General features: G+C 38.3%; 5 protein-coding genes and 1 pseudogene across 10 annotated transcripts in view; all 6 read right to left on the reverse strand.

The window, feature by feature from the left end:
- Nucleotides 1–6,032: 6,032 nt before the first annotated feature.
- Nucleotides 6,033–7,384, reverse strand: LOC145903302 (mitochondrial pyruvate carrier 2-like). Its single transcript, XM_082991381.1, has 4 exons — nucleotides 7,250–7,384; nucleotides 7,086–7,126; nucleotides 6,715–6,911; nucleotides 6,033–6,450 (listed from the first exon to the last, which is right to left on the reverse strand). Exons 1-4 carry the CDS (start codon nucleotides 7,344–7,346, stop codon nucleotides 6,426–6,428), a joined length of 360 nt encoding a protein of 119 aa, XP_082847507.1. The 5' UTR covers nucleotides 7,347–7,384; the 3' UTR covers nucleotides 6,033–6,425.
- Nucleotides 7,385–8,148: 764 nt separating this feature from the next.
- On the reverse strand, nucleotides 8,149–10,309 carry LOC145903459 (Y+L amino acid transporter 2 pseudogene; annotated as a pseudogene). Its single transcript, XR_014402648.1, has 2 exons — nucleotides 10,237–10,309; nucleotides 8,149–10,005 (listed from the first exon to the last, which is right to left on the reverse strand). The product of XR_014402648.1 is annotated as a Y+L amino acid transporter 2 pseudogene (transcript).
- Nucleotides 10,310–11,147: 838 nt separating this feature from the next.
- LOC145903458 (Y+L amino acid transporter 2-like) lies at nucleotides 11,148–12,634 on the reverse strand. The gene has a single exon (XM_082991540.1). The coding sequence runs from the start codon at nucleotides 12,600–12,602 to the stop codon at nucleotides 11,148–11,150; it is 1,455 nt and encodes a 484-aa protein (XP_082847666.1). The 5' UTR covers nucleotides 12,603–12,634.
- A 1,248-nt stretch (nucleotides 12,635–13,882) lies between these two features.
- On the reverse strand, nucleotides 13,883–21,854 carry LOC145903457 (peroxisomal targeting signal 1 receptor-like). 2 transcript variants are annotated; one of them, XM_082991539.1, is made up of 15 exons: nucleotides 21,682–21,854; nucleotides 21,348–21,485; nucleotides 20,904–21,038; nucleotides 20,248–20,323; nucleotides 19,938–20,004; nucleotides 19,092–19,208; nucleotides 18,600–18,698; nucleotides 18,272–18,415; nucleotides 17,688–17,758; nucleotides 17,209–17,331; nucleotides 16,889–16,972; nucleotides 16,546–16,687; nucleotides 16,287–16,370; nucleotides 15,994–16,091; nucleotides 13,883–15,725 (listed from the first exon to the last, which is right to left on the reverse strand). In XM_082991539.1, exons 1-15 carry the CDS (start codon nucleotides 21,797–21,799, stop codon nucleotides 15,488–15,490), a joined length of 1,734 nt encoding a protein of 577 aa, XP_082847665.1. In that variant the 5' UTR covers nucleotides 21,800–21,854; the 3' UTR covers nucleotides 13,883–15,487. The 2 variants fall into 2 exon arrangements, with proteins under 2 accessions (XP_082847665.1, XP_082847664.1); XM_082991538.1 differs by having other exon boundaries at nucleotides 19,821–20,004.
- Nucleotide 21,855: 1 nt separating this feature from the next.
- Nucleotides 21,856–22,986, reverse strand: LOC145903461 (uncharacterized). Its single transcript, XM_082991541.1, has one exon. It carries the CDS (start codon nucleotides 22,924–22,926, stop codon nucleotides 22,162–22,164), a length of 765 nt encoding a protein of 254 aa, XP_082847667.1. The 5' UTR covers nucleotides 22,927–22,986; the 3' UTR covers nucleotides 21,856–22,161.
- Nucleotides 22,987–23,737: 751 nt separating this feature from the next.
- The window catches only part of LOC145902431 (uncharacterized), a 68,291-nt gene continuing 64,807 nt past the window's right edge, over nucleotides 23,738–27,221 (reverse strand). For all 4 annotated transcript variants that reach the window (XM_082990389.1, XM_082990388.1, XM_082990391.1 and 1 more), the window contains 9 exons: nucleotides 27,042–27,197; nucleotides 26,707–26,876; nucleotides 26,230–26,389; nucleotides 25,978–26,064; nucleotides 25,826–25,878; nucleotides 25,478–25,594; nucleotides 25,330–25,399; nucleotides 24,906–25,142; nucleotides 23,738–24,641 (listed from right to left, as the gene is read on the reverse strand). In XM_082990389.1, coding sequence (XP_082846515.1) covers nucleotides 24,510–24,641; nucleotides 24,906–25,142; nucleotides 25,330–25,399; nucleotides 25,478–25,594; nucleotides 25,826–25,878; nucleotides 25,978–26,064; nucleotides 26,230–26,389; nucleotides 26,707–26,876; nucleotides 27,042–27,197 — 1,182 coding nt within the window. In that variant the 3' untranslated portion in view covers nucleotides 23,738–24,509. The remainder of the gene's footprint in view (nucleotides 24,642–24,905; nucleotides 25,143–25,329; nucleotides 25,400–25,477; nucleotides 25,595–25,825; nucleotides 25,879–25,977; nucleotides 26,065–26,229; nucleotides 26,390–26,706; nucleotides 26,877–27,041; nucleotides 27,198–27,221) is intronic.

The following is a 27,221-nucleotide window of genomic DNA, read 5'->3' on the forward strand; positions in this document are numbered from 1 at the left end:
TTTTTTATTGGCCAAAATCTGGAAAAACGGAAAGGGGTTAACCTTGGTGTTTTTTCCAAAATCCAACGAAAATTTTATGTCTCCGATTCCGGATTAAACCGGTTTGTTGATTCTTGACGGAGGCGAGAGCGGCCCCAACCGGTTTTAAACTACAATATTCCGGCGATTTCCGCCTTAAACCGGACATTTTTGTATTGGCCAAAATCTGGAAAAACGGAAATTATTGTGATCTAATAAGTGGTAGGTGCAAATACGGACACCTCATTAGCAAAGTGATCATTGGTTTAATATCGCTTGTGTTAGTTGGCTTTCCTGAGCGGAAGTTTCACCACTAACTCTGCATCATAGATGTTCCCTTAATATAGTTGACGTAGCAGCTTAATAAGTTGGTTAACATTGAAATAGGGATGGTTTTGGACTGCATACAGCAATAGTATGGAAGGAATGTGTGAGTTGGTATAAACTTCGGTGAAATTAGTGAAAAAACGAGGTTAATTCAGGTTTATGAAAATAGCGCTGTCGTTTTCCCCTTCGTTCCAACACAGTCTTATGGTTTCCAAACCTGAAAGCCAAATTTTTAATTTAGCTTTCACTAAATTGTTCATACTCCCTGATAAAGGCTGCTGCATAACAGACGTAACGTAGATACAATAAAAATTGCTAGAACAGCACTAATCAGAAGTTAACTGCTATTAAATATTGGTTTACCGAGGCTTGCAACGTAATTTAAACAAAAAATAATCGACCTATATATCAACTTTGATCTGCTGCAACCGCCGCGAAAATATTTAAACTTGGATTTCACAAAAGTCATTTTCATCGGAATTCGTTCCAGATTTATTGTATTGGGTTCTGCGGAGTTGGACTTGGTTTAAAAGCCACCGCACCACGTCAAGGTACCAACCCTCGCGGTGGGTCTCATCTAAGTCAGTAGAGAGACCCTCGTTCGGCGCAGAACCACAACCGAAACGAGGAAAACAGACTGGCCCGGATTGGGCGTCATGTGTTGCAGAACATTCAAAGTCATTGTTATAACAAAATGAAATTTCCAAAGGATATGATTGATTGGAACGGAGTTTCGATGAAGGTAAGTTCTGCAAAACAAATATTGCGTCAATGGAAATGTAAGTATGGTTGAAAAATAACAGATGCAGAAATACATCAACATGTAGCCAACAATCACAACTGAATAACCTTCTGGCTCTAGTTTAAACTGCCAGCCTGTTTAAATAATTCTTTGTGATGTAAAGTAAAGCTGACGGCAGTGGTTCACAACGTTAAGTGCGTAGAGATTCCAGATAACACAATGAAATATTCACTCTGATCGGCTGATCTAGTAAGGTACAACACCCCCCGGAGAACTGGTCTGAATATACATGGAAACGAAAGGATAGAAATGATGTGTCCTTAATTTGTTTGAAGAGGAAAACGATAAAGACGCGAAAACACACAACAGGATTACAGGAATTAAATTCTTAATTCGTTCATTGGGTGATATTGTTAATTCATGAAAAGTTATGGCTTTAAATATTTTATTCTTGCGTATTTGATGTACGCGTGAACATTAAGATCATTCGTACAATGAAAAAATTATTTTATCCAAGAATATTTAGTTTTAATTAATTGTTTGCTATTTTTCACATTTATTTTTTAAACATTGGTGACTTTACATTATGTTTTAATATGTTGCATTTTTTCAGACTTGTCGAAATCCGGTCTTCCGCCTGGTGAAAAATTGCTTCTGTAACAAAAAAAAAGTGGAACCACTGCCGACCCTGCTGGCGCACAGACGAATAATAATAGAATCTTGCCTCGAACTGACTGATCTGGATACAAGCGTCGCTTAGGCCTAGTAACAAAGTAAAAAGTGAGTCGGAGTGTTTTTAACCACAGAATACTTGGGAGAAACGAAGTTCTTACAGAACATCGCCCGCCCAGTGGTTCAGTGGTGATTCCCCCAAGGCGACAAAACCAAAAATCGAAGATTGATTAAAACTAAATTAAGTTAACCTAGAAGTTAGTGAGGGGCAAAAAAGGGCATGACCAGATCAAGAAGGACATGTACACACATAAAAATTCGTCGAATTACTTTGAATAAAAATTTAAAAAAAAATATACCCTTAACCCCTTATATAAAGACGCTTCCCACATGTACACGCCTCCAGTAAAATGATCTGGCCAAAACCCGAACACTCAAACACCGCTCCCTACTTTTACGTTTAAGATAGGCGCAATAGAGGTTTAGAAAGGACCAGCGACTTTAAAAGCGTATAACTGAAAATCACCCCAAGTCACTGACCCTTGCCCATCGAGACCCCCCTCCCAACGCAAGGATTGACAACGCTGTGGTGGTGGAATAACAACTTTATCGAATGGAAATTGCGCCCTAAAATGGTGGCTCGCCAACCGTTCGGGAGCAATGCTATGCCGGCCCCTTCTACACTACGTGCCAAAACTGGACGCCGTTGCAATAACGTTGATGGCATTTCATGCAGTCGGAGTAGCGGGTGTCCCTACTTGGTCAGCCTGCACCGCGGCCAGTGCAATGCGGTGGAAAGGCCGTGCCAAGTGGTTCTAAGCGCCACCTACATTTAAAACTAAAGCCGATTAACAACGCGCCACCCTTAGCTACAGAGATCGAAATAAACTAAGGTCCCTAGTGGCGCGCGAACCCAATAATATAACCTACTTTATCTACGTTACCCTTAATTAAAGAGTGCCATCGTAGTTGTAAACCTAGGGCAATAACTGAATGGTGGCACTCCTAGCGACTTGGACCCGCTCCGCCGCCCAATTATTGTGTGAAGGCCGGTGTGGGGAGGAAGAAAAGTTTTTTGAGACCCGGGGAAATTGGGGGAGAGCAGGTCACTCACCCTATGCGAGTTAGCCTAAGTTAAGCCTAAATTTTGCCACCCCGGGTGAATCACACGACCGACTCCTAGTAACAGACTGAAGAATAATAGAAGTTGTGGAATGTTGGTTGTAGAGGATGGACGCGCTGGTGATTTCCTCGATCGTTGTGAAGATGAATCTACGTATAAAACACTTGTTTGTGAACAAAGCACCCCGGCATGTGCACCGGGCATCACAAAAACACCTCTAAAAAACTTTGCAGGCGTGACGTCATAAACGCATGCTAGCAGAACTAACTGTTGTGAAACCGGAGAGGGCATTTCATTGGTCAGAGTAAACCTCGCGAAATATCAGAAATTATTTTTGAAGAAAACGAAGTCATCAGCTTACCTTGAATCACGTGACGACTCGAGTGGGCTTCATCCAAGTTTCTTTCTTTCCCGCGTTTTCCGAACTTGCTTCCGCATGAACTTGGTGATGACGTCACGGCGACAAGATGTTGAACTCTTGTGGTTATCCAGATGCTTATGTAGACGTAATTGTTCGTGACGCCATATTGTCCAGTGTTCGGTGGGTTGTGACGTCATTGTGCAGAGCATGACCAAGGGCTGTGCCCAGAGGTTGCCAGCGTCGCGCGCGTTTACAATGTACAAAAATATACGAGGAAGGAAGAAGAAGCCACCGGTTGCAGAAGAACTCTCTGCTTTCTGAATCGTCACTTTCTGAATAGTTTCATCGTGCACGCAATAAACTCAGGCCTGTTAATTCCAGTTAAAAAACTCACAAGGTAAATTTCCTTACTTGCATTTCTGCTATATCTGTTTTACATCCAACTTCCAATTACACTGCTTGTAACCTTGTGGTATGCTGTAGTGGTTTAGGCTCAAAGGCAAAAATATGTTTAAAAGCCCGTGCACTGACTTATGAACATATTTTATGCATTCAACCACTAATAATAAAGTTAGCCGACTCCTCGGTTTTGCAACTTAACTGTGCTGAATAGTTCTGTAATAACTCGTTCATCCTGCAACCGCATGTGGGCGCAGAGCGAAGCGTTTACAATAAATGTTGAAATGTTTTTTTGATGAACAACTTGTTCCAGTTAGAAGTTGTCCATTCTTTGATCGATGAAGCAACTGAAGGCCTACAATAAAAAAACAAAAACATGGTTATATAAAAGTAATTAAATTAATGAAGAGACAAACTGAATCGAAATTATAACCGCACGTGGTTAGGCAAGTTCTGATTCTACAATCTACAGGCGTGGAACAAAAGTGCCGAAGCAATCACAGAAAGCGCCGTCTGTTACGTCACAAGACACGCGCTTAAATGACTCGACACTGCAAACGGTTTCAAATGCCTGCTGTAGAATTGCATAATGTACAGCATTGGCCACGAAACTGCAAACATCAACTAACAGAGCAAATATGTCACCTTAAACAGTTGGAAGAACATTTTCACATGTGGGATGTGGCGGTTTTTCATCAACATAAAATCGTGGATGAATTTGAACGCAAAACAGACAAATATCTAAAAAAAAGATACAAAGTTGCAGTCAGACGCACTATAATGGACTTTAAAAGTCCTATTGCGCCATAGTGCTAAATAAATTTTTATGTTGATGTTATTTAGCAATGTTAAACAAGCTCTTTAGCACAAATACAATTTATTTCACGTAGAATCATCTTAACTGTAATTACCTTGAAATGCCGCGCTCCTCTCCACCTCCACTCGTCACCAACTTCACCTTCAAATGATTTTGTTCAAGAAATTTCACGAGATTTCCCTCGAAACGTGATTGGGCGTGACGTCACGACGATTAATCGTGCGTGACAAATTGACAAAATGTTTAGTTTGATTAAAATTTAGTTATTCATGCTGGTTGTTTTATTTGCGCATGAAAATATCTGGCAAAAATTGTATACTGGTTCATGCAGAGTCTATAAGATTGCTTTTGAAATGTAATAAAACTTTTAATTCGGATTGAGTTTATCGTGTTACAGTGCTTTTGGGATTTTCAGGATTCAAATATGACTTAACGGTTTGAATTGTGGCGATTTTCGCCGATATCATACTGACTACACAATTTTGGGAAACAATGTCTTCGGACCCTTCGGATAATCGCCCAATACGGATAATGTAATCGGACAAATCGTATCCGCATTATTCGAGTTCTAATGTAGATCAATGGCATATTAAAGTGATATATCTCCAATTGAAAAGTTCAAAGCATCGGTCAAATATTTTTTTTTCGAACCAAATAAATTAGTTTAATGGATGTTATCATTGCTGAACTTGAAACAACGCAGAAATCAGATGAATTCTTTTGCATTTCTGTGTTGTCTGATTGGTGGAGATGCGATGCATGAACGTGAAAGTCGCCTGGCAGTTTGCGGGCCATATATGTATTTTGACCACAACAACCGAATCTGACCACTAAGCTCCCGTAGTTCAAAGGACTTACTGTGCCAAATTTTTCATATCTTGCTCAGACGTCCTGGGAATAGTGTTTTTTTGACACAACTTACCTGTCCTTTTTGCGTTGTGTCAACAAATATTAAAAAAACAGATGGAGGATCGTTGTAACCTCTCAAATGTCGCGCTGGTTTGGAATTGAAGCAATGAACTGTTTCTCCGCAAGCCACGTGTTTCCTTTAAAGTCCGTACAGATACACACTCAAGCTTGGAGTAGCATCGGCGTCACCGTTGCACTGCCTCAACGCTCACATAGTAACTGTTCCAGTCTTTACGGTTTTCACCAATTTCTTTTGCATAGTTTTTACAATTGCATTTCTTACCGGCACCCACTGGTGGGCTTTACTCGAGGTTGCGAGATAATTTCCAAGATTTTTTTAATATACACATGCTTCCTTTTCATTGAATGTGGATTGTTAGAGCACTTGGGTTGGAGACGCACCCAAGTGGCCAAAAAACAAGATGACTTTTGTACGTCTCGAAAAAATGCCTCGTCCCCACTTGACTAATTAATAATAGTCTTCATAATTAAGGCAGCGTGAATTAAATATATTTAAATTTTAATCTACTGTTTCGCGCTTATTATTTGGCGTGTGTCGCTAATAATGCAGCATTCGTTTTTATTCAATTTGGACCACACAAAAAGGTCAAATTTGGGCCAGAATACTCTGATGTTACAGCTATCTAAAGCACACATGGTGGAACAAGATACAAAACAAATTGAAATTATTTAGAGATAGGTTTACACACAATGTACAATAGAAAACAAAACCATGATTAATGCAAAAGAGAAAAAATAAAACAGGCCCTTTCAAAAAATTTGCACAGCGTTTTGAAAAGTTTTTTTATGTCAATGCATAGACAATAAATAAGAATTATATTATCAAGTAAAGTTCTTGCGGTTAATTGCAGCACAAACCCATGTACTGGATCATCCCTAACAAACACACGAGCAAGTTCAACAATACAAGACACCGCATAATAAAGGCTTCATTACCAGCATAAGAAGGTGTCACAAAAAAGTACCTTCAAAAACAGACACACACCACAATTTGTTAAAACACTGTTTAAAAATGATAAAATATCTAATGCTGTCTTTATTTCTTCTGCTTGGAATGGTAACTGAAAAATTATAAGTTTTAAATTTAAGCTTTTGGATGATGGGGTTTGACAAAGGTGTCTTGTCATGGAATTTATAATGCTTGAAAAACTGATCTTTTTAAGGCACATTAACATAACATTTACAATTAAATAACAAAACAACAATTTAAGTCGACTATTTATTGGGATTTAAGAAATTATATAAACCAGCTATTATATCATGCACTATATCATATGCAGCATATAGGATTCTCTACAGAACAAATCAGAGATTTTTTTTCTTACTTTGCCACTCTCAAAGCTTGGGTAAGTCCAGTCAAGCCCAAAAACAGGTTACACGAAGCCAAGAAATAATTTTTTGGGATGATGACAAAGCAATATCGAGTCCAAATGAATCCTGTCACCATCAACGATAAGGACTGGTTAAGGCTTAGTGTTTCCACAGGACGAGCTAGATCAGACATCCCAGCAAACACCAACCCCTGCGACAAAACAATGGATTACATGAATATCAATCAAACTTTTCTGTGTGTATGGCTTATAAATAAGGCATGAAAATTCATACGATGACAAAAGCTCAATGTTACAAACTTTAATATTGTGAATATTGTTAGACCACAATGCCAAAAGCCTGCACAAAAACCATTCAGTCTTACCCATTTGCACACTGGACACCAAAAATGAATGGTCTTTGGTCCTGCAAAATAAAACATATTTAAAATATCATAAAAGCCAACATTACTTATTATTTTTACCAAGTTTGTGACATACTTCATTCAGTTAAAATAATCACAGACTGGAGAAATGCATGTGCGTTTACCTGCTGGATGATTCCATTTCTCTCTTAAAGCTGGTGATAATTTATTTTGAATTCGTTTATCCCACTTGAGAAAAGCTCGCCGAATGGCCACTGACATGTTTACAGATTATATGCTTACTAGTCTGTGAATCTGCTGCAACATACGTTGGGTATAGAAAAATAGTTAGTTGCTGTTATGTTATATTTTATGTGGTACAATTACACATGGACAAAATTATTACAAGATATACATGTTTTATCAGATTACATGAAATTGTATTTAAAAATTCACTGATGGTTTAGTTCATACAATGTGTCAAAAGACGGCCGAAACATCTGCTGTGACGTCAAGGAAAAGTAATACTTTAATTTAAGAAATGAATTCCGCTGACATATTACGTCTTACAGCACTTGGGATTATATAAAGCAACACACGTAATGAATATTAGAACATTGTGTCATTGTATACGTGCCGCTGCACAGCACATACATGTTCGCTTGAGATGACCAAAATGTTCGCCAGCTATTTACGCATGGAATGCCTTTTACGGGATTACGAAGTCGTTGCCAATAATTAAGGGCAGAAAGTTATCGGTTTACGACACACGGTAGAGGCGCTAGAGATTTATTCTAGAATGTGGAAATAAAACGACACAGCGCGAAGTTCGAATTTGGGTGAAAAGTGAAATGTAACGGTGAAGTGCCGACTGCCGAATGACGTAGGTGCAGTTACAACGACTGCAAATATTTTGACTCCTCGCGTAAGGCACAACTAATGGCTAACCTCATGTCAAATAATCCGATTTTTACAATGACAACCACCAGCCCTGGCAAATATCAGCAAAGGCCACTTTCACAAAAATGTCTTAAATAAAAACAAATACATGCATTTGTATTGTTTTTTTTTTGAAAAAATGATGCACCATGTTGTTGATGTCTTTATTCAAACCAACAAAGCACTCGAATCAAGGCAGCAAAATTGAATATTTTGTGAAAAGTAAAAAAGAGCACAAAGAAATTTCAAGTTCTTGGCAACACTGGTGAAAGTATTAACTAAAATATGTAGAAGTTCGAATTACAAAATTTGTGAAACGTTGGTGATATTTGTTGCAACCATGGCCATACTTAATAAATATGTAATACTCAATGACAATACAAAAACAATCTGCCGAAACTGGTAAAAATTACCACTGAAATGTGCAAGCTGATTCAGAACCCCCAACCACAACGCAAGATAGCACTACGTTAATACATACATCATTAGTATATTTTCATGAGTAACATGTTAAAATTCCCCTTCTAAGTCACTCTCTGACATCACTACAGGAAAAATTTTCTGAAACAAACTTGTGCATGAATGCATAACCACATGCAAACAGTTTGGCCGCTTGGATGGTTTAAGATGTATAAAGTAGAAGTATATTGGTATACCAGTCAAAAGGATTGCTGTCCCTATCAGGGATTCAATAGTTTCAGTGAAGAAAGGGACAATAACAAGGAAAATACATGCAGCAGCAAATATTATCGGAAAGAAGATATTTACTTTCAATGGTCGGGGCATTTCAGGTCTTGAATATCTAAGATAAATTTGTCCAATGATGGAAAGGCCAACAGTGAGCCAGTACATAAAGCTGTAATAGTTAATAAGTTGGAATACATCCTTCACACAAAGATAGACCAAGGTCAAACAACCAGATAGCAATAGACTTGGAACAGGTGTAAATCGATCAGGACTGACCATAGCAAAATAGTCAGGCAGATGTCTTTCTCGAGCTCCAGTAAAGTAGAGTCGTGATGAAGCCATCAAAGAAGAGTTTAAAGCACCAAACGTTGACATGGCAACCGCAATGGGGATCATCCAGCTTACAACACCAAGAGTTTTATCAGCGAATCCTACGGCGACAGCATCAGAGGCAATAATTTCAGCAGGCGTAAGTACAGCATAATAAGCAACATTTGCCAAGAGATAAATGACTGTACAAATAGGTAGAGAAATGTAGATTGCTAAAGGGAGGTTTCTGTACGGATCCTTTAGTTCTTCCACCATAAAGTTAAGTGTGTCCCAACCTGCATAAGAGTAGAGTCCAGAGTACATGGCAATAGCTATGTTCCCAATGTTGCTAGTGGTGCCTTCCCAAGGTTTTCCAAATGATCCAACATCAGTGCCAAACTTTGCAAGGGAGACAATGCCAGCAATGATAATTACAATAAGGGCAATAACTTTGGCATAAGCAAAGATGTCTTGGATTCGAGTGGCATATCTAACACTCCAGCAATTTGCAAACATTATGATGAACACACAAGCAGCTGCTAACAGCCTAACTGCCATAAATGGAGGATCACAAGTTGGAAAAAATGGCTGAATTAGATATGTGGAAAATGTTATAGCAATCGCTGCTTGCACTGTGGGTTCAATAATCAACACAGAAATCCAAAGACGCATGAACCCAATTAAAGGTCCGAAGGCTTCGAGGATGTAGGCATAGCTAGCTCCAGATTTCACGATGGTTGTTCCAAGTTCAGCATAACACAGGGCTCCGACCAGTGAAAACACACCACACACACCCCAAATAATCAGACTCAGGGCTGGGGATCCACATTCACGTTGGACTCCTTTGGGCGTGAGAAATATTCCAGATCCAATGATGTTTCCAACAATGATTGCCACTCCATTGGCTAGAGTGATCTTCCGCTTTAGTTTTATAGCAACATCTGCACCAGCTGTCTCATCAGATGACATTTTTAATCTTTTATTGCTCCACTGATTTCAAATAAACCTGCAAAATACACAATTAAAAACTACCACACAAACTCATGTTACAAAATAGAAAATCCAGTACAAAACTTATTGTAATAGGGTAAGCTTAACCTGAGGTATTTAAGTATGTCATCAAAGCATTAATATGTTTTGTAAAAAAATGGCAAAAACAAATGAAAATCTTGATGAGATGAAATAGAAACATCCATGCAGTTTTCGAGATTTGCTACCAATAAAAAGCAAAACACACCTGACAAAACACACATCACATGCACTTCACTAGGTTGTGTGAAACTGAAGAGTGGCCCATGCAACTATGCCACTGTTCCGCTGGCTGGTTTGCTGACTTGGAAAAAATGTGCACATTCAGCCAGTCATGCTATTGCTCGATCACATGCAATACAAAGGCCCCTTTTTTTCCAAAGCTTTAACTACCACAAGGGACCATAGTGACATCATCACTTTGCCAGCATCGTAAATGCACTTTTATGATCCAGTGGAACTGTGATCAAATATCATGCATGCTGTGCTTATTTTTTTATTATTTATTGTCTAATGAACACGAAAGTACAGCCTTCCATCCACCAGCAACCTTATCACCACAAAAGTTACATTATTAAAAATTTTTATTAACACCACCTACAGTACCAAAATGTTTTGTGTCACATTCAGTAAAAGTTTGAACTTGTGCTTTTTGAGTTCAGGTAGGTAAATATTTTTTAAAACAAAATTGAAGGTAAATCTGGGTCAGATTATATAAATGTTGACTTTTGCAAAAAAAAAAAATTATAAATGGATAATAAACATGGACGCTAAATTCCAATAACAACTGTAAATTGTGAAAAAACTAAAAGCCAAGACAGAGCAAAAACACATATACAACACAAGGAAAATAATCAACATGCTTAAAAACCATCATTTAATGTGCGTCTTCCAGTTATAAGTGTGGCACATGCAAACTTATATTTGGCATTGTGTTGGTCACAAGTTTAAGTGAAACTAATGAGGCAATATAAAAAAAAATATTTACAGGTACATATTTATATACATGAATTACTTGGCACACTTTACACCAAGAAAATATTTTGTGTTTTGGTTAATAATATTACTACAGTATTTATGAGTGCAATGGATACAGTGTTAGCATGCCAAGAGCCATGTTTAAAAATTTCCTTCAATTTCAGTTTCTGAAATAGAAACTGGCAAAATCTTCTGCATTGATCGAGTACATGCCTCCGAAACAGTGGTAAAAATGTTTGGGCGCTGTGATGGAGAAAGGTGTATGAACAAAAAATACACAGGAATACCTGTAAGAAGAATAGCCGTGCCTACCAGTGATTCAAAAGTATCAGAAATAAATGGAACAATTACTAAGAACAGACAAGCAAGGCAAAATATAATAGGAAATGCTATGTTGACTTTAAGGGGGCGAGGTAAATCGGGTTGGGTAAATCGCATATAAACTTGACCAACAATCGATAAACCTACAGTTAACCAATACATGAAGCTATAGTAGTTGATTAGGTTAAATACATCGTCAACACATAGAAATAACAAGGTAAGCCCTCCAGTTAGCAAGAGACTAGGGGCTGGAGTAAATCTTCTTAGACTGACCATGGCAAAATAATCTGGCAAATGACCCTCGCGAGCACCAACAAAAAACAAACGTGAAGAAGCCATTATGGAAGAGTTCAGACCTCCAAACGTTGACATTGCTACAGAAATGGGGATTATCCAGGCCATTACACCAAGAGTCCTACTTGCAAATCCAACTGCAACAGCATCTGAAGCAATTATTTCTGCTGGACTAAGCACAGAATAGTAGGCAATATTTGTCAAAATGTAAATAACTGTACATATAGGTAAGGAGATGTATATTGCCAGTGGAAGATTCCTGTAAGGATCCTGAAGTTCTTCCACCATAAAATTGAGTGTATCCCAACCAGAGTAGGCGTACAAGCCAGAATACATTGCCAGTGCAATGTTTCCAACATCTGTAGTTGTGCCTTGCCATGGTTTTGACAGTGCACCAGATGAAGTTCCATTAAACATGGCAACGAAACCCATAATGATAATAAGAATGAGAGCAAGGACTTTGGCATACGCAAAGACATCTTGAATTCGTGTACCATACCTTACACTCACACAGTTCATGGCTGTAATAATGATGACACATGCAGCAGCAAACAAACGCACCGCATAAAAAGGAGGATCGCATGTTGGGAAAAACGGTTGAACCAAGTAGTTGGCAAAGGTGATAGCAATCGCTGCCTGCACTGTTGGTTCAATGATCAGCACAGAAATCCACAGACGAACAAACCCCACAAGTGGTCCAAATGCTTGCAAAATGTAGGCATAACTGGCACCAGATTTAACTATAGTTGTTCCCAGTTCAGCGTAACACAAAGCACCTATAAGTGAGAAGACTCCACAGATCGACCAAATTATGAGACTCAAGCCCGGGGATCCACATTCTGCCTGAACTCCTTTGGGTGTGAGAAATATTCCAGATCCGATTATGTTACCAACAATCAAACAAACTCCATTGGTTAAAGTAATCTTCTGTTTCAAATTTACTGACTGTTTGGTTGCTGTAAGATCTTCAGTTGTAGACATTTTTTTTGGTTTTAAAAGATAAAATGATGGCCTATTCTAAAAATGCAGATACACAAAACCATTACACCTATGTTAAAAAGGATAGTGGCGTGCTGAATACCAATACACAAACGTATGGTACAACAACATCCATACTGACAAACTCTATCAAAATTTAAGTCAAACAAATACATGTAATGTATTACAAACCATCTAATTAAAAATAACGTTTGAAATCGTTTTTAGTATAAACACTTAACAGTAATCAGCCCATGATCAACACAAAACAACATACGATGAACCCTGTCCGTTCAAATAACAACGTTCTACAGCACTTCAAACACAGCAAGCTACACTCAGTTCGTTTCCCCAAGCAAATATGTTGTTTTAGACAAGACCTCGTGGTATAAAACGGATACAGACTCATATACCAGTCGCCCTTACTACGGTAACCGCAAAACACGCCTTGAGACTTCTTGTGTCACGTTACATCATACTTTAAACAAACGCGCGAACACATGCGTTGCCCTTGGCTGCTTTCGTTTCGGCCAACGTCAGCTGTGGGTTTGAAAGTACAACGCAACTGACTACAAGGTTGCGGTCCACAACGAAAAACGTTTGTCTTGGTGCGAAATCTACTCAACGTCAATTCGCTCATTGAAAAAAAACGTGTTTTTACTTTCGGTCACTCCGCCACGAGGCCACGCAGGAAGGTTACTCAAGCGTGATGTGACGTATGCTGTAGTGAAGGAGGCGGAGCGAACCTCTTTTTTCGCATGGCGCATTTCCTTCGAATTCTGTGAAGCAGATAAGCGAGAACTGAATGAGGAGGTGATGTGGGGAAACCTACCAGTGTAGTTCCTTTGAAATATCGTGAATACGTCCCATCGGGAAGTTGGTTTCAATGTTGCTGCAGTCGTTTTATTGTATATCAATGAATACACACCTATCATTACCAACCTATTTACTTTTAATTCTAAAATTTAACAGTGTCTTTGCAGATTTTACAATATTTAATGGGATATTGTTCCAGCTAACCATGGATTGGCAACCATGTTGAACACAGTGTGTCAGTTTAAGAAATATGTCGAAATGTTCAAAAATTCCCATCATTCGTGTGTAAAAACAACACCATACAGTATTGGAACTTGCCATCTCCCTTGGCTTGTCATATATCATCACCTCAATCATTGAACTGAACAAACCTGGTCCAAGACCACCACATTTTTCTTGAAATTTTAATCAATAAAGTTTAGCAATTAAAAGAAAAAGTTCAAAAATTGCAAGAAGATTTTTGCAAGTAGGAGACACAGCGGTGTGGCATCATAAACACAAAGGAAGCAAAATCGCACATTCGGTTTACGCAAGAAATTTTACAATTTTTTTACAAGCAATTATACTCGTAATATAACCACAATATTATAGTTTTGCCTTCATCCATAAGCAAGAAAGTAAAGGAAAACTTGCAATCCTATGTTCAAGGCGAAAATGCACAGAATTAAAAAAAGCAAAAAAACATTAAAAATCTTTGGCATACTTTTTCAGAATTTGAGTCCACAATAGCGCAAATTGGCAAACACAACAGATGTTGGATTTAGAACAATTTCGATGACAAATCGCTACGCGGGACAATTGTGCTTGTATAATCTGTATACCGTCACTTTAAAACCTGCTAACAGCATTTTAACACTTTTACGCCAAGACAAAGCTGTCTGGGGTTTGAGATAATCAGCAGTTGTTCCAAGCAAACAATCGCACGTTGTTCTGTAACAATGGTTAACACGCCCACAAAATGGTGCGATAGCAGAGGTCCGTAGCTGATACGCCCTCAATAGGCACTTGCAACGTTTGCGTTTAACAAGTTCAAACACCTCTTGTAAGAACTTGATCTGTATTATTTGTCGACCCATAACAGTGCGTTGAGAATTGTAAAACGCCCAACAATTTCCGTCGCAAATTATTACGCTGGTGTTTTTTTGCTTAAATAAGTTTAACTTTTCCATAGTGGTATAAACACCGCAAACAGTAGTTGTAGAACATACCACGCACAAGAATAACGTAACCCATGGACATCAATTTGATAAACAAATATTTGCTGTACAGAATTAATATGTGCTGATGTTTAACCTAAAATATCAAATTCTGTATTAGACCGAAGTCGTCGCTGGATTAAAAAATACCACAAGAAATGCACTAGAAAATATAGCAGTTAGCATCCCTTACACACGTCATCACTTCAGAATGACAATGTGTTTTGACGTGTTTAAGTGGGCGCGCACACGTGAGTGGTTGTAAAAAAACTGTAAATATTAGCAGTCGGATAATATTTGTACTAGGGCCAACATAAAATACATCCCGTAGCTGTTACAGATGGAGAAATTGCTTTCCCAACACAACACACGATAGTGGCCAGCAATGCGCCTGCGGTTTGTTGCACATTCAAACTCTTGTGCACCATCTAACGGTATAAACTTTGCCACATAATTTTACAAACACAAGAAAATAACCTATTAAATCGGACCGCGTAATACCTAACTATAGTTGCATAGTTTTTGCACAAGTAGGCTAAATCCCAAGTCAGCCTAAGCAAACGATGGTGGTTTGAAGGCTATGGTCGCATTAACATAGAAATCGCATGAACTCCAGTGACGTACCACCAGCATTGTGATGCACGGTAAAAAAAAAATTAAATATTTTTCTTTAACCTCAAAAACTTGACCAAGGTTCGAATTTCCACGTATTAAGCAGGAAATAAATTAAACACAAAACTAAAAGATGACCTCAATCGGCTTCGGTTACAATTAGGGAAATGCAGACGACTTCGCCATAGTATTACCTAAATAAACGGGGACCATAAATTACTACAAACCAACAAGATGTTGCGCGGATGGAAAGCCAGGATATCATCAGTCTTGGTTGTTGGTTTTAACAATGTCAACCACATCCGAATCCAGACCATACTTCAATGCGAGTTGGTCGAGTTCCCGCCTTTTTACGAGTTCCAGTGACGATTCGTCCTTCAGCATGGACAAGGTCATCCGCAAGGTCGACCAGATGTTGTCGGACATTTGGCCCACCTCGCCCTGGGGCCCACGACCACTCCGCTGCGCCACCAGGGCCGTGAGGAAGTGACCCACCGCTTCTCTGTGGCGTCACAAACGAAGTATTATTGACAAATTATACCAACATGTTTCACGGTTTGTGTGATAAGTTGCAACCAGGTTTCTTATTATATTGTGCTACCAAGCCATAAATTGTTTCAGCATCAAAACATACGACCTGTTTGCGTCAATGACACGAATAAAATGTTTGAACAGCAAACAAAATAACCGCCTGTGCGTGTGTGATAAACCAACAAGGTAACAATGTAACTTAACTGGAGACCCAATATTTCATTAAATTTTAATTCTACCTTTGAGCTCCAAGGTTGATGCAACTTATTCCAAGGTTGTATCTTGATCGGATGAAACCTGGATTTAATTCCAACGCACGTCTGTAAGCTTGGACAGCCTGAACACAATTCAACAAAAACTTTATGCAAAATAATATAATCCAATTCAGAGAAAAGTTTGTTTTTATGAAACAGACATAACATAATTGCTGTTTCTGAAATGCCTGCAATTATGACTTACATATTTTAGTGAAATTATGTAATTCTTAGCAGAGACCAAAAACAACACAAGTTATAAATTAACTTTCGCAAACCTGCTCTGATTTTTGTCCATTAGCTAAAGTGGCGCCTAACTTGTTCCACAATAACGCATCATCTGGTCGCACAGCTATGGCAGCCTAAAAAAGGAAATTTCTGTTCATTTAATGCTTTGTAATTATTGCAAAAGAACAACATATACTATCAGTTAGGTAATCCCAATTTCTCAAAACAACATAATTTTTAAACCAGATATTTGCAAGGCTTTAAGGTTTAACTGCTAGCTGTGGTTTCAAAATATTAATTACGACCAACCCTGAAGCAATCGATTGCTTTTTCGTAATCACTTGAAAGATTGAACAAAACTCCGAGTCCACACTGGACGTCCGGGTCCGGGTCGGTTGGCGCCAGACGCGCAGCCTCCACATAGAGATCTTTTACGTGAAGAAACTTCTCACTGCGATCACATTGGTTCATGTTTATATAACACAGGTTGTAAAAATCTACATATCAGTTCCATTCTAGGTACAACATCCAATAAATTTTGTAAGTGACATATTTAAAAACTACATAATTCTTCAAGGCAAACATTTGCAGCAATTTTAAAATCTTTTCCACTTTGAAACAAAAATCCACTCAGAAATTTTAAGGTTTCCACCTGTTTGAAATTCCACCCCAGTATCCAGGTTCAGGAATTGCTCCAGGATGACTTTTCGGAACTGTATTCACCAAATCTTTATACCTGAATAACAAACAACCATATAAATTGTATTAATCATATGGGTTATACCTAACTGCGAAAAGTAATTATCATGAATGTTACCTTAGAACCATTATTGGTCAATTAGCACATGTTAAAATTCTTTTCACAGTTTGGGTTTGCAGAAATTTTCAAATTCCACAATTTTAACATGAAACATTTCAACATATACAGCACTTGAACTGTTTAAAGTCAAACTACATAAAGTTTCGCCGTACTTTGGGTGAGCAGCAATCCACTGTCTTAGTGTGTCACACGCTTGTGCTTGCATGGATTCGTTTGTTTGGCTTACAGCGAGTGCCATCAGCGCCGTCATGTTGTGCGGTTCCAGTGCAAGACATCTACACAAATTTCAATGCAAGTATTTGAAATCATCGAATATAATGAATTAGATATCAACACAAGTATTGTGTTTCATCAGCCCAGATATTACATTTGTTTTTGGCACTGCAATGCTCAAAATAATACCATTTTTTACCCTAATTCTGAGAATAAACAGACTGGCCCATAGTGATGAAATCATTGACATGTTTTATTTTGTTAAAACGTTTGGCAAAAACTTCTATCAACATGTCAATATTTTCAGCACTACAGACCAATCTGTTTAATCTCAGAATTATGAGTAAATCCGTTATTAACGTTGCCTATTTTGCCGTTGCCTATTTTGCCCTATCTGGTAAAAAAGCAAGTCTGAAACCTGTGAAGAGCGCGGATAGCAGATTGCTCCTGTTCGTTTTGTGCTTGTGTTGTGCCAAGATGTTGCCATGCCTACAAAATAACAAACAACTAATATTAATTAAATTTCATCAAACTTTTTATGTTTTTATCTAAAAAAAATTATGTGAACAAATTCCATGTCCAATGCAGCATTTAAAAGTTTCCAATTATTGCTAAATTCAATTTTTTATGCTATTTCGTTTGTGATATCAGTTAATGAGGTTGCTTTCATTGGACAGTAATCTGTTGTCTTCAGCCTTTATATATGTAACAAGTTATTCCCCCCTTTGGATTACAGTCAATGTTACATCACCACTAATGCCATTACTAGAAATGTTACAATGACCATTAACACAACAATTATGGGCTCATTGTTCGCAAATAATTGCTTTCCCACCTACAGTGGGGCGATCCTGATCTGGTCTTTGGTAATTTGTCGTTTCCAGTTTTGGCGAAAGTTGTGGTAACATGTGTTAAATTTATTCATCAATGTATGTTTAGTTTGTATAGACCAAGTTGGCATTAAAAACTCAGCCAACAGACCACATCACTGCACACATATACCTCCATGTGCTCTGGTTTCGCTTGAACGGCCGCTTCAAACAGGAGAACTGCATTAGGGAGATCCCCCAGTTTCAACCTTTTCAAACCTTCACTGTAGGGATCGGAGAGGTCTTTGAACGGATTGTCGTTGCTGAACTCGTATATCTGAAAAATAACAGGCCTTACTTTCTACAACTGTATGAAATTAATACTCTCAAAACGTTTCTTTAAACATTAAAAAACTATTTTTTTGATCCAAAAACAATTCACTTTTGTAGGATTTCAGGTAGCAACAGATGTACATTGATTTAGATTTTAATTATAACTGGGTAAGGATATGGAAATGCACCTTTGAATCAGCTGTAAATTCCTCCAACCAATCCTGTTCATTTGGTTTCATCGATTCATCCCACTGCTCTTGCAAGTTATTCCAAAACTCTTGATTCTCCTGAAGAAAAATGGACAATTAAAATCGTGATGTAACAAGGTGGTTAAAAATATTCCTAGTTACGTAAGTTTTTGTATCACAAAAATATCGCGATTCATACATCATAGTTTTGCAATGTTAAAACAAAGTAAATCTATCAGTTGGTTTTTAAATAAATATAGTTGGGGTTTTCAATCTGGGGTTGCCAATCTTTTGCTTGTCACGCACCAGTTTTTTCACTTTTAATCAAGATGCTACACTATTTTACAATGAAAAATCAGGTTTGATATTTTTTATTAGCAGACATGGTTGTTATTCTATCTCTTGTGTTATTCCGTAACCTTTAACTAATTTTTTTAACATTGGTGTCCGAAAATTTTTAGTTTGCAACCAACTTTATTTTCCATTACATACAGGTTTCATTTCTGTCCCTTCAGCTTTTGCGAACTCGTCAGTCCATTGGTTGGGGTCAAGGTTCAACTTTTGGTATTCATCCGCCCAATCAACCCCCATCTCTTTCTTCTGTTCATCCTGGAAACAAAGAACAACACACAAGCGCTGATTTAAGAATGATTATGACACACACACATGTTATATTGTGGCCAACACCGATCACAGCAAATTATAAAATATAAGACTTGTCAACAACAGTAAGGCATAGAGATTTTTTCAAAAACATCTTGGATCAGGATTTATCGACCAATTAGCTTTACAGTGAAACACCCACAATTGTTAACTTTGATTCTTGAATCAAACAAATGTGCTGTGTGTTGTGAAACATGCAGTTTAGATGAAAAAGTGCTTTGCGTGTTCTGTGCACTTTTTATCCGCAAGATTACACCAATCATTGTGACAACAACAAACAGAATGGATTAAAAGAAATCAACTTAAACCAGGGTTTTACACGTAACACAAATGTAATTACCAACAGAAAGTCAAAAGCCTTTTAAATAAACAATAGCAAGTTATCTTTGCTGCAACCAAGTTAGACGTGTAATAACCAATACCTCATAACACCAGTGATGTAGCAGACAAATTACATTACACTGGATAACAATGAAAACAACAATTAAGCATGTGTTTTTTATTGCAGAAGATTTGTGATTGAAGCTAGCATCATCTACACTTTCAACATGATCTCACTTGCAAAAATTCATTGGTCCAAGTTTGCGAAGTTGCGTTAGGATCGGTTGCAAGATTGGAAACAAATTTCATGAAATTGGTGCCCGCAAGTTTAGGATCTTTTGCAACATCTCTTACCATGTCAGCAGCTGCCTTCATTAACTCTGTGTCATTCAGTGAAGTCGTATCTTTGATTTCTTGTTCCCTATATTTGACAAATATTACTTTAGCTACTCAAGAAAGGATTCAAAAGTTCACAGCAAACTAAGCAGAATTTTTAAATTGATAACTGCACTGTTGAGTCTACAGTTTAAATGGTTGCATTGTTTTCAACATGTGTGTTTAGATACTGAGTTTACCACCCAAAATGTTTTTACAGTGTATAAAAGCTGTAGCATTGTTAATTAGGAAAGACAAATGCTTTCAACGTATGAACAAGTAACGTTACCATGATTGCTCCATGATAGCTTCAGACCTTTCAGCTAAAAATTCATTTGTCAGACTTTCCCCAGTCATCAATGTCCCTGGTAAGTGTAAGAATATTTATATCTATACATATAGCATGGAGCAATTAATGAGCATTCTGTTTGGACTTGTATGGTTTGCCAGCCAAATGGTCGCAAGCTACACTGATGAAATGTCATAGGCCAAAACAGTGGCCACCTGTATGCAACTCATAGAAGGCAACATTGTTTACACCACCCAAGCAAATCAATAACCACCATAATGAACAGATTAGCCATCATACTGTTGTGTGGTTTTGAACATAGGAAAATTCCTGGCATATGTTTATATCTGTTAATCAGTCAGTTTACTCACAGTGAAACAAAAATTGCCACGCTTGAGAGTGAATGGGCGATTGGTGACATTTTCTCTTATAGTGTAAGTCTGTGTTTGCCAACCATCACCCATCACATTGATTTGCAGGCAACAAATAAATTTGTTTTTTGTCTGGTTTGTAGGGCGTTGTTAAATGACTAAGGATACAAAATCCTTGATTTACCGCCAGCACCACTGAGGTCAGGGAAGCTGAGAGATGCCAAAAAGTATGTTTCTCAATGGCAACGTGTAAAAAATAAAATACACAATATTTCCTGTACTCACCTTTCTGTTGGAATTCTGTTGCCCACGCCTCATCCATTGGCTGGATGACATGTTGTGAACTTGAGTGAGCAATCTCACCCCTCATTTGTCCAAACTCATTTGACCACCTGTCTGCTGCCAAGTCATGTTGAATACCTGAACCATAATCATAAAATAATAATAAGTTTATTATAATTTAAACCTGTAATTCTCCATGGCCAGCCTATGTTAATGTCTTTTACTATGTTACAAACATATAACTTTTTTTCATTAAATGGAGTTCTTCTGGACAGAATCACTTGTTTTTGCTTTACTCACATGTTCTGCTTATTATATACATTTTATAAAAGAAACAGTTTGCAAAATTGCCTGAGATTTCCTCAGTTAGCGAATACAAGAATGTTGAGACATGAGATCCTTAATTTAAATAATTGTAAATCAAAACTGGTAAAATATTTTACAAACCATTGTGTGGTAACGGTTGATCAAATTTTTGAACTTCTCTGAGAAGTTGGCCCATGTGAAATGTTTGTGGGATGGCGCGCATTCTGGATTGCTGCTCAGAAAGGAATTCATCGACAAGGCCTTGCTCACCATGAGGGACTATCAAAATATAAAATTGAAGCTTTAAAACTTTAGGGTATATTATTACAGTTGTATCATAATGTATTATTCTTACAATCTACCATATCGGCAACATTGTCTTCACTTAAATATATTCAAAGTTTTTACAAAAATTTAACATCTATATATCCAGTATTTGCAGAAAAGTAGAACAGCTTAGAATTAGAAGGTATACCCGTTCTCCGTAAACCCTGGTCCCTGTGGGCCGGGTCCCTGGTAAAGTGGCGCGTTGCTCGAAGCAATGCATTTTGTGTGCCACACTCTCCAGCCACAAGATCTTTCATCGCAGACATATTGCTATTTTGCTGCACAAGTTTTTAACCTGTCACAGTTCTATTACAGCCTAAAACTATCAGGAAAGAGTTGCAAAAAGCAGGAAGTTAGCAACAATATGTGGCAGTGGAAGGTGTTTTCACATTTTACATTCTAATCTACTACAATCACGAAGTTAATAAACTCAAAATATTGTTTAAGAAAACATGCTGCAATATTAAATTTATACCAATAAAAAATTAACATGTTACAAACCACCACAAATATCATAATTCTTCAAAAAAACTTAATTGAAATGCTTAAAAAACAAAGCACTATAGGTAGTTCATCTATATCTTGAAAAAATTGAAAAACATCTTTGCAACTCCTCTGAATGAAAATACTAGAAACCTTGAACCCTTCTTTGTTTAAATTTTCCTTTTGAAAATTTCTTCTTTTTAATATTTTCCGTACGTTTGTTTTGTCTCTTTTTCTGCTGTTCCTGGACTTTTTCGTTCCTTTCCTTCCACTTTTTGGCACTCTTAGTTTTCTTTTCATCCAGTTTTTTAATGGATTTATTCAACAAGTTCACATTGTCTCTCACTTTTTCCCCTTTGGCTCGGGACAAAGCTTTCAGCCAGGTGTCTTTTTCCACCATCTTTTCAGCCTTTTCTGGATCAGTGCTTTTAATTTCTTCAATTTTATCCTGCATCGACGTTGCCTTCTTTATGCAAAGTTCAAGTTTCTTTCGCTTTTTTTCCTTCTTTTTCCTTTTCTCCTTGGGTTGATCATTTGCTCCAAAATCAAATTTACTGTAAACAATTTTTCCATCTGTTTCAATTCCGTTAGATTCCACTTTTACCTTCATGGGTTGCTGGATTCTATTTTCATGTTTTCCAGGTTGGTCCACGGGTTTTGCATGCGTCTTAGCTTTATTTTTTAGCAAATTTACCTTCTGTTTTTTATTTGAAGCAGATTGGTTTACTGCCTTACGTTTTAAACCAATATCAGTTACTTTTGGTTTAGCATCAGACCCCAAACCTTCATCGCTGCTGTCTTCATCATCAAACATATTCTGCTTTCTTGTAGTTGGTACAAGTTTTGCGATGTTTTGAAAAAACTGGTGGAACTTCAATACATCTTTTTCTAAATCACTTTCCTCGGCCATTTTCCTGCAGTGCAACAACTTCCCAAGATAAATGTCAACTCACGTTTTTACATAATCCCTGTTTTGCAATGTTGCCGTGAAGTGTCGCATGTTGCTTGTATTGTGTCGCGTGGTGACCCCATATGTCCATGACGCAGAAATATAAAAACATCCTGTTGATTCATTATGGATGTTTCACATCAATTCCGCAACAAAAAATGGATAAACTAATAAAAAAACGGTTTTTGTTGACTTTTCAAATTCTTGTTCCTGCTGTGTTTTATAATGACTAAGCGCATATTTGGATATTTTAGGTGGGTTAGATCAGATGTCCACTTACAGCAAGGTATTGCACTAAAATGTGCATGGCCTTCTTTACATTGCTACATCAGGGTTTTACGTTGTGCGATTTTCCCTGATAAACATTAAGGTGTTGTGTGGGCTAAATACACATATTCACTGGAAACGGTCGATCAGTCAAGGTTTCTATACCGTTTTTTAAGAGTCTTACAAAATATAAATGTAATGATTTTCGAATGGCGGGCTTTGATTTTTCATCTAAACGCGCTTATTTTTGCATTAGTTATGTAGAGATGCACTGTGTTGGACACATAAGTGCGTAGGCTACTATGCGCACACATCGCCGAAAAAAATATTGTTGCGGGTCTAACTAACAAAGGTCGTTATCCTGACGAAATTAAAGCTAGCTTCCAAAATCATGTGACGTAATTTAATCAGAATATTTGTTTACTGCTTCATCCACATGTAGCTGACGGCAACCATGCCTTCTACCATGTTCGCCATCTCTTAATAAACACAAAAAGATATTTTTTTTATATATTGGCGGCGAAAGGTGCGATAAAATCTTCAACACAAACCCGTAGAAAATACTGGAATACACACGTGACACAGAGGAAGATGGTGATTGGACGATCCAGTGCCACAAAAAAACATGATGTTTGTGTTGCAGATTTAAGCTTGTGTTACAAAAATGAAACAAAACTTAAAAAAACGAATATCGCTTGTGCTTTGAAACAATGAAAAGCTTAAGAAAAATCACCTTTACAATATACGTTAACACGGGACATTGGAGATTAAACGCGAAAAGACGGCGGTAAGAAATCAGGGGTGAGCAGAAGGGGGTGAAGTGCCGACAACACAAGAAGACAAACGAGGAAAAAATCTCAAATCGATAAATATTAAAAATAACGCAAAACCTGACAAACTCCAGGTTAATGTGTTGACGGCACAACCACGCGTTTACGTCATCGACACGTCACAGCCAGAGATACGTCATGAGCATAACGCGTCACAGTTGTAAACGCTACAACCGAAGACGCGGATGGGCAGTTGTAGATTGTTAAACGGCAAGATACAGTTGAACGCGCGACTTTGTGACAATGAAAGTAGAACGGGAAACAATATAGCGACGCACCAGCTCAAACACACAACACTGACGTAATTGTCTGGAACTATGAAGCTTTACAGCGGCCGCACGGAGTGCCAGAGAGCTGTATATTTGAAGACATCGCCTCTCAAACTTTTCGTCTCTTTCGGAGCTCGCCACCAAAGGCATTATGACGTCACATTTGCAGTTTTTGTTCTCAAACCAGATGTTCCTCTGTTGCGGTGATTCCCCCAAGACGTTTCGATAGGGTCGTGTTTGAATTTATGTCACCATGACGACGGGACACGTGGTTCGAGTCCCGCATTCGCTTAATTTCGTTCCGTAAGTTCTGTGACAAGCCATGATACAAGTTAGGTTTAGAGTGCAGTTAGGGAGCTTGAGATTTATTACGAATAAATATTAATGGGAATTGTTGTTTTAAGGTCGCTGTATTGCAGCGAGACAACAAAAAATTCACAACAATCCCGCGCAAATTTAACGTCTGGCTTCCATATATTACAAATACCGTCGTTTTGCCTCAAGCCTTGGTTAGCGCAAAACCATCAGTCAGTATTTTAATATTCGGGTTGAGCGATAACGAAAATAAACTTGCCATCAATTCCTCCTGCTGGTCATCCTTTTCCGTCCTTAATTTATCCATCTCCCCTTTGAGGATGTCAAGCTCCTTGGAACTGACGAGACTCTCTCCTCCTCCTCCTCCACTCTCACTCATCCCGTTCTCATGGATCGCATCCTTGCCGCGGTCCAGGGATGAGGAATTTGTCTTCCCGGATGAAGAGTTCGTCTTTCTGGGCCACGAGTCAGTCCGGGATGACGAGGCGATGCTTTCCTGGAATGTTTTATTGTTACGTCACTATTACTGGTTGTTCTTAAACAATGCTTTATGTTCTACTGATGTCGCCATGATTAAAATCGCGAAGAAGGTTTTTAAGGAAAGTAAGTTTAATATCACTAGTGTCCTTGACGTGGTTTAAGATGAACAAAGATATTATGCGAGCGCAGACAGTCGAACTTACCAGCCCAGTGTCCGAATCAATACTCGTGTAACTCCCGCATGACTGGCAAGGTGACGAAGAACGAATTTGTCTGCAAAAAAAACACATAATGGTAAAATTTCGTAACGATTCACTTCACATACTGGCTCATTTAACTGCGACTACACACCTCGCCTTCTTCGGGGATTCACCGAGTGACGTCACACTGCCGTGGCTGGACTTCGCGTCCGGGGCCAAGTCAGACACGTGACCACTGTCGTTGACGTGATTGTTGCCAGGAGACGGACTGAAACAAACAATGGTAAATTAGGATTTTCTTCACACAAACCACAAAGTGTTTGAATCGAAGAGTTTTATTCGCGTGACGTCAAGATTTCTTCAATTTAGTGAAATTTAATTTATTTTTTTTAACAGTTCGACCAAAAGTTATTGCTGACTAATGAACTGTTTTTAATCAAAAAATGCAAAAGCTGAATGAAACTTAACAAAATAATACAAAAAACAAACATGTCAGTACCTCGGGTCGTCGTCTGTCCTCCCAGTCTTCGTCACTTCCGGTTTCTTTGGATCCTGAACAGAAAACAAATCAGATGAATTTAACAATTGATGAACGCGGGATGTGACAGAATCTTATAGTTAACTTTGGGCATGACAACATGTGGATCTTACCAAGTTGCTTTTCGATCCGTTTGATTTGTTGTTTAACGTAGGACTTGAGCTGCGGTCATCCGACGGACGCCGATTCCGAGCCAAGCGCTGTGAAAATAACACAAGTTAAAAGAATATTAAAACTTTTTTGCCATAGAAGGTGAGTGTCCGATCATATCGTATCGTATCGGATACCAAAAAGGTAAGTATTGGAACTGAGAATCCACCATTATCCGATAATCCTAAACATACACAAATTCTTTATAAGCTTACGCGGAAAGCTTCGAAGAAAGTGCTCCCAGCTTCACGCGCCATATCGGACGATGCTGACGAAGTGCTTATGTTGTCGCCGCCGCCAGTGGGCGCCGCACAGCCGAGCATCATTTCTGTTCCACGGTTAAGTTCGTCGTGAAGTTGATCCAACAACATCGACCTACAAACAGTATTTCAGGTGTTCATGAGAATCAGTGGCTTGCCCGGGATTCGAACCCTCATCATTTGATTGTAGAAAAATGATGAAACGTGCAAATCGTGACCTAGTATTGTATTCGAATTTGTTTCGATCCGAAGGTCGATTAAAATGCGGTTTATAGCAGCAGAAAAGTTAAGAAATGTCGGAATAAACTTCAAACATGGCTGAATGTGGAATAGGATGTGTGTGCATGGAACAAACTTTCCACTTCGTATTGTTTTTGTACATAAATTTTGGGGCAATTTATTCGGTGGTCAGCCACACACAAACCAACCCACCTAGTTCTGTACTGCAACTTCGCAAACTGCTCCGATTTGCAACAAGATGTTTCGGCGTTGATCAGTTTGCAATAAAGCCAAGTTCGGAATTGTTCGTTGCGTTCGAATATTGCGGGTTCCGGAAGTGGGGGGTCGAATTCTGGAACATCTTCTCGGCACGTGACCGAAACCTGCAGGTGTAGCGTTAAAGTATCGTTAATTTGATGGTGATGAAATGAAGGAGAATTGGGAAATCCATCTAACTTTACAGTAATGCAAGTTAAGCACCTCAACAGATGCCTGATTGTGACGTCATGAAAGAAACCCGAATGAGGACATTGTTATCTGTAGCTTACCTTATATCTGCACTTGTCAGTGCCAGGGTCGATGGGTTGGATGACGATGTAGGCGTGCAGGAAGTGTGAAGTTATCATGTTAGGAACGAAGGGAGTTTCCTCTTCTTGGAAAACGATGGCGACGATATCGTTACCGATGTGACGCTTCCTCTGGAGCTGTTGGGGAAGTCAGAAACGATT

This window comes from Ascidia mentula, chromosome 5, assembly GCF_947561715.1.
Source record: "Ascidia mentula chromosome 5, kaAscMent1.1, whole genome shotgun sequence".
Taxonomy (NCBI): Eukaryota; Metazoa; Chordata; class Ascidiacea; order Phlebobranchia; family Ascidiidae; genus Ascidia; species Ascidia mentula.